The following is a 6,420-nucleotide window of genomic DNA, read 5'->3' on the forward strand; positions in this document are numbered from 1 at the left end:
TTCCACGTTCCAGCAATCTTACCGTCAAGGCGGGGGAGGGCAACCCGTGGAGGCACTTGGCATCACGGAACCTCACTCACAGTGCTTCTACGTGTGCCTAACATGGGTCCATGCTACACCACTCCATTGCACCTCATCCCCATATAGATGCATATTCCTTGGCGCACGCTAGCATACCCCCAAGGCACCATGGGGCCTTGGATAGTAGTCCCACCTCACAGTGGAAGCCTTTGCTATATAGAAAAAGGTAAGGTGGCTCGCCCTAGTGAGGGGACATGAGCCACACTGAACACACTTTTTTTTTTTGCAAGGAGGAACACACTTTTTTTTTTGCAAGGATGACAACTCTTTTTTTTTTTTTTTTTTGTAAGGACACAGAAGTAATAGGGGTGACATGACTCAGTGCTTATCCAAACATACACATATACATAAGCATATACGTATGTATGTATGTTACTAGTTCTTGTATATAATAAATATAATAATAATTTTATTCATGAGGGCAGCGCTCAGTCGACTATGACGGGTCGCCGCGATCGATGATGACCGGCGAAGTGCGCGGGGGCCCCAACGTCCCCCAAAAAATTTAGAAAAAAGAAATCTGCAAGAGAGAGGTAGCTGTGTTGTTCATTTTCGCTGAAAAGAAGAAGCGCCCACGGTTTTCTGTGCTCCGATCTGCCCAATAATACTCCTCCTTTACAGAAGCGTCCTGCTCCTCCTCCTGCTACATCTTTCTTCTGATTTCTCTCTCAGGTTAGTCATTTTTGCCTGATATTCAAGTAGGGTTAGTAATTTTTGCCTGATATTCAAGTAGCCTTGCTTTCATCTTCACCTTAGCTTACTTAACCTTGCAATAATCTTCAGTATGCTTGCTTTTAATTTCACCTTATTCTACCTGATCTTAAGTCTCCTTAATCTTGCATTTTTTTAAAAATCACGTTTCAAGCATATAGTTAGTTCTAAACCTTCGCTTGATTTTCTCCAGTTTCTTTTAACGGATTGAAGAATAATGCCGTGATCAATTTTTTTCCATGCAAGTGCACATGAAGGATGCCACCATAGCAAGTGTGTCTGTTAGAGGAATTGTTTATTTTCAAAACTGCACATGAAGGATGCGAACATACTTCATACTATATTTCTTTTTACTTTGAATGCATGATGCATGCTTCTCCTGTTGTCAAATGTTTGGTCTGCCTATTTACTGATTTCTTTGGTTGTCTTTGGGTATTTTTCCCTTTATCGAGCAAGATTCTTGTTAAGACAGATTTTGTACAAAATTCTTGTTAAGACACATTTTGTACAAAATTAGTACATCTAACATGCTAATCAGCAAAAGTAGTGAGTGAGTGAGTGCATGCCTGTGTGTTGAGGTAATCTCCACCTAGATGTAAACATGGGCCTCCTTAATGATGAGAATCCCAGAACTGACAACAGGGCCTGTGCAGAGAGACATGCTACTCTATTTCTAGATTTTGGTGGGTGTTCGGTCCCAATAACCTGTGGCTGCATCTATATTCATTCTGTTTGTGGGATGGAAGAAAGATGAGGTACGTGTGATGTGTTGTTCCTACTATGGCTCTTCATAGCCTGTCCCTATGGAGCCACATCTCTTGTAAGAGGACGCGAACGCATGGGTTGCTATCACACAGTGCTCCCCAGCTGGGGGCATGAGTTTGAATACTGACACCTAGTATATATAACCCTCTCTCAAAGAAAGGGTTTAAAAAAAATAAATTCAAAACTCTAGATGGCATTCTTTGAATTGCGGTAGATTATAATGCAGGTTTTTCCCAAGCTGAACCGTAAACCTCACTGATCACAAAACAGTGTCAAGTTCTGTTCTCTTTGTAATGGCTGATTATTCTTTTAAATTTAATGCAGCAGTTTTGAGGTGGACAATGGCATGCCTGAACAGCCGTGGCTTAAACATAGATAGATTGGGAAGCCAACAAGCTGTTGAAGTCTCTCGTAGAGCTACACAGTATTTTGGAGGAAAGTCTGTCTCCCTCAAAGGCTTCCATAAAGGGAACGTTTTGTTCTTCACAAACCATGGTCATGACAAAAGTTTTCCAAGCCTGAGGTTGGTGCTTTTGATTGAAATAAAGAATGCAAAAATTTAACCCGATTAATCGGATGTTATGAGAGCCCTTCCATTGCTGTAGCTGATCACTTCAAATGTGAAGCCTGATACATGTGCTAGCTTTACAGGGTACGGTGTGCTATCCTTGAAAGAGAAAGCAAGGTTTCAAAGAGGACACTTTTACATGAACTTTATGACCAGCAGAAGCAAAGCCCTTGGTATGATAATTTGCAGCGGCCTGTCACAGATTTGAAGCCCTTGATTGACAGCGGGGTTCGAGGTGTCACAAGTAATCCAACAGTAAGTAATACTTAGCAGATGCGCGCGCGTCTGCAGCACACACAAGTGTGTTTGTGTGTGTGTGTGTGAGAGAGAGAGAGAGAGAGAGAGAGAGAGAGAGAGAGAGAGAAAGATCAACGTCTAGAGGGTCCATGAGACCAGAAGTAATACATGTAACCCATGAGAGACTATTGTGGCATCATCATATAAAGTATACATACTACTGTGCCGCTGGACGATGTCCCTGATTTGGAGCTGTTCCAATGATGGCACCCAAGGTCCCTGTGGACAGGGGGCATCTGGCTTTCTAAAGCTGCTGTGATCTGTTGGATGGTGACCCCTTGGTTGCACTGAGAGGCTGTTTCTGATGTCGACAATACTGCCATGTAAACGTGGTCTGGTATGTCGACCCGAGTTGGCATGATCCTTTTGAGGCCTATCCTCTCTGTTATGAGAGAGAGAGAGAGAGTGACTAATAAGTGGTTGCCAAAGGCCAAATTGGCCTACGACTCGTACAATTGAGAGTTGTAGGCTAGGAACACCTAATTTGTCCTCTGTGATTGCAGATATTTCAGAAAGCGATATCTTCCTCAAGTGCTTATGATGATCAATTCAGGTAAAAGCCCTCTCAATTTTAACAACAATATGGACTTGTTTTTGTCTTGTGCTTTCAAGTACCTTCTTACACCTTACAGGCAGCTCATTGGAGAAGGCAATGGGATTGAAGATGCCTATTGGGGCCTAGTTGTGAAGGACATTCAGGATGCTTGTGTGCTTTTCAAGGGCATATATGAAGAGAGCAAGGGTGAAGATGGGTATGTTTCAGTAGAAGTCTCACCAAGGCTTGCACACGAGACGGAGAAGACAGTTGCAGCTGCAAAATGGCTGCACAGTGTAGTAAACCAGCCAAATGCTCACATCAAAATCCCTGCAACTGCAGAATGTGTCCCGGCCATCAAAACGGTTATTTCCTTGGGAATAAATGTCAATGTTACGGTAAGCCGATTAACCCACATATCACCTGCATGTGGAGGATAATGAAAAGTAGGTCTTTTATGCGTTTTGATCAATGTATACATCATCTCCTGTTAGTGTCCTATATGTGAAGAAGCTAATAAACAACATGCCCCCCCTCTCTCTCTTGTATATGTGAAGACAGTAAATAGGCCTGGTTAAGAAACCATCTCCTGTGCATCCAAGTGATGGTTAAGAAACCATCTCCTGTGGATCCAAGTGATGGCATTCGTTTTTTTTGAATGGCATTCCTGGGCCTACAATGTGCAGCTTATTTTCTCATTGCCGAGGTACGAGGCTGTGATGGAAGCATATATAGAAGGATTGGAAGCTTTGGAGAATCCAGATCTTTCAGGAGTAGCGAGTGTTGCGTCTTTCTTTGTAAGCAGGGTTGATACTCTGGTTGACAAAAAGCTAGAAGAAATCGGAACTGAGGAAGCCCTGGCACTCCGAGGAAAGGTGAGTTGTTTCTACTCATGTTTTCCTTTTTTTCCTTTCTTTCTTCTCTCCTCTTTTATTGCCGAGTGAGATTGGCTGATAAAATGGATGTTTAGGGGCTCTACAGATATAAGCTACACCCATTTCTAGGGGATTTCACAATCTAATTGAGTTAATTTCTCTTCCAAAATGGTGTTTAAGCCAAGCGTCTTGGCAGGCTGCTATTGCTCAAGCTGCACTGGCCTACAAACTATACCAGGATAAGTTTTCTGGCTCGCGATGGGAAGCTCTCAAACATCGTGGAGCGCAAAAGCAACGCTTGTTGTGGGCGTCGACTAGTGTCAAAAACCCAGCATACCCAGATACACATTATGTCTCCCCTCTTATTGGTCCCGATACAGTAAGTAGCGACGCATCAAATGATACCATTCTGTGATGTATTCATTTGGTGTTTTTGGTACCATCCTTTGATGTATTCATTTGGTATTGTGGATCTGCGCCTTGATTTCTAGGTTTCAACGATGCCGGATGCTGCACTCGAGGCTTTTGTGGATCATGGAAAAGTCTCGAGGACTATAGATATGGACTATGTGGGAGCTCAGAAAGTTTACAACAAAATTGAGGAGCTGGGTATTCGTTGGGAAGATGTTGGGTCCTTGTTGGAAACAGAGGGGGTGGCTTCTTTCAAAAAGAGCTTTGATGATCTCCTTGGTACCTTGGAGAAAAAATCTGCAGTCCTGTTGAACAAGCCTTGAGATGGGTTGGTCTATGTGGTGTCTTGGAGCTTTTTAACAAGACCCAAGAAAGTTTGTATCTTCTCCAGTCTTTTGAGGGTCAGGGATGATGGCAGACAATACAGTCTTCTCACATACAGACACCAAGTGTTTTTACTCTTCAATAAACCAGTCAATAGAACACAGGCTCAAAGTATATTAGTGTGGCGAGCTATATCTTCAGTTAGGATGACCACAATGTTTGGGGGATAGCAAAAAAAATTGAATAATGCAAGCCTCGCAAATAAGGGGATGGATGGCTTGTGAATCTAACCTATGCTGCATTATTTAAGTAAAATCAAACATTAGCTCACCTATTCAATCTTTATACCAAAAAAGCATTCCTTAACATGAAACATATTTACAAAGTAATAATTTTAGGTCTTAATTTGAGTGGGTTTTTTCCAACCGTAGGGTGTTTGTTTGATTAAAATTCAAAATATATTTAATTTCAGAAGGAGAAACGTGTAGATTGAGAGACTTAATTATGAAGGATTTGAGACTTAAATTATGATATAGTCATTGGACTTAATTTCTCCAACGGTGTTTTTTTGTTACACAAGATTATCTTATGCTTCAATTGATAAATTTGAGACTTTGCAATTAACAAAAAATATTCAACTTTGAAAAGAGTGTTGGGTTGCAAATATGCGCAAAGTAAGGTGGTTTGACACATGGTCTTTTGAATGCTTTGTGTTAACCACTCCGTTGGTTAACATGGGTTCGCCTACTTGAGCTACCATAAGGTACTTTGCCATCTTACTCGTGCGAGAATGAACACTCAACTACTATTTGTAAGACACTTTGCCATCTTACTTGCACGAGATCGAACACTTAACTACTATAAGACGGTATTGGAATATATAAAGTAGCCTTATCATGAGCTTAATGTCAAATAGGGAAAGTCTACAGGCTCAGTGTCCATAGTTGCTTTAAGATTAGTAATAGAGGTCGTACCATTTTAAGTTTGGTTGACCTAGTTAAGTCCTTTTTTAAAATAAGCAATACACAACCATTTTCTTGCAATAGTTTTCTTGTAAGGTCTCCTTCTTCCCGCTTCTTGCTTGCTTGCATGCTATTATGTTCTTACTTGATGGATGCTTGTTTGGATAGGTGTGATTGTAGGTTTCCCTTACATTAGCTTTTTCTTTTCTTGTCTTTTGTAAGAGAGAACCATCACAAAGAATCATCTCTTCTTGCCTCCATCTAGGCTTTGAGGGCTTTGACTTCATCCCTTTGGCAAGGAGCATTCCAATGTGACGACAGAGTGAGGACGCAAAGGACGGGCTAGCATATCCACACGGGAAGTTGCAGATTATAACTGCAAGGCAAGACCCAATGACACATGCTTTGGCAAGGCTAAGGTAAGTTCTTCACTTGGATATATTTGGCACCATTGTTGGGGACTAGCCTAGGGCGGCTTAGCTCTGTTTTTCTGTCCATTCCAAGCTATTGGGATCACCCAATATTTCTTGGTATTGATTAGGAGGTCACACTCCGAAAAACATACAGTTTTGGAGCCTTGGATGTGTTTGTTTGTTGCTTTTGATTTTGAGTTTGAGTTTATTTTGCATTAGGGAATTTTATTTTATCTATTGGTAAGGTAAAACCCTGGTTCTTTTAGTGATTTGCATTAGGTCATTCTATTTATTTTTGCATAAGAGCATTCTATTTCATCTATTGGTACGATAAAACCTTGATTTTCTTAAGTGACTTCCATGAAATTGGAGCCCAAGAGAGCCTTAGATTTCATTTCTTTGATCTAAGAATTAGCATAGCAATTGTGATTAGGAGTGTAATCCACTTCGAAAGCATGAGCATTGAGCTCCATTAGAT

General features: G+C 41.2%; 1 protein-coding gene across 4 annotated transcripts; it reads left to right on the plus strand.

Annotated features, from left to right (window-relative positions):
• The first annotated feature begins 498 nt into the window (after positions 1 to 498).
• Positions 499 to 4,940, plus strand: LOC147623554 (uncharacterized). 4 transcript variants are annotated; one of them, XM_086820097.1, is made up of 8 exons: positions 499 to 753; positions 1,882 to 2,080; positions 2,209 to 2,380; positions 2,926 to 2,975; positions 3,055 to 3,355; positions 3,644 to 3,832; positions 4,029 to 4,211; positions 4,324 to 4,940. In XM_086820097.1, the coding sequence occupies exons 2-8, from the start codon at positions 1,899 to 1,901 to the stop codon at positions 4,564 to 4,566; spliced, it is 1,320 nt and encodes a 439-aa protein (XP_086676223.1). In that variant the 5' UTR covers positions 499 to 753; positions 1,882 to 1,898; the 3' UTR covers positions 4,567 to 4,940. The 4 variants fall into 4 exon arrangements, with proteins under 4 accessions (XP_086676223.1, XP_086676224.1, XP_086676225.1 ...); XM_086820098.1 differs by having other exon boundaries at positions 616 to 753; positions 1,885 to 2,080; XM_086820099.1 differs by lacking the exon at positions 499 to 753 and adding an exon at positions 1,440 to 1,547.
• Positions 4,941 to 6,420: the final 1,480 nt, after the last annotated feature.

The sequence above is a fragment of the Cibotium barometz genome, chromosome 26, assembly GCF_041138505.1.
Source record: "Cibotium barometz isolate CiBa-2024 chromosome 26, ASM4113850v1, whole genome shotgun sequence".
NCBI classification, from domain to species: domain Eukaryota; kingdom Viridiplantae; phylum Streptophyta; class Polypodiopsida; order Cyatheales; family Cibotiaceae; genus Cibotium; species Cibotium barometz.

Bases quoted from the DNA above. Each gene is read 5' to 3' on its own strand.
- LOC147623554 (XM_086820097.1), top strand. From the start codon at position 1,899: ATGGCATGCCTGAACAGCCGTGGCTTAAACATAGATAGATTGGGAAGC. The intron at 2,976-3,054 runs GTAAAAGCCCTC...TACACCTTACAG, and splicing joins GCTTATGATGATCAATTCAG to GCAGCTCATTGGAGAAGGCA. The intron at 4,212-4,323 runs GTAAGTAGCGAC...CTTGATTTCTAG, and splicing joins CTCTTATTGGTCCCGATACA to GTTTCAACGATGCCGGATGC.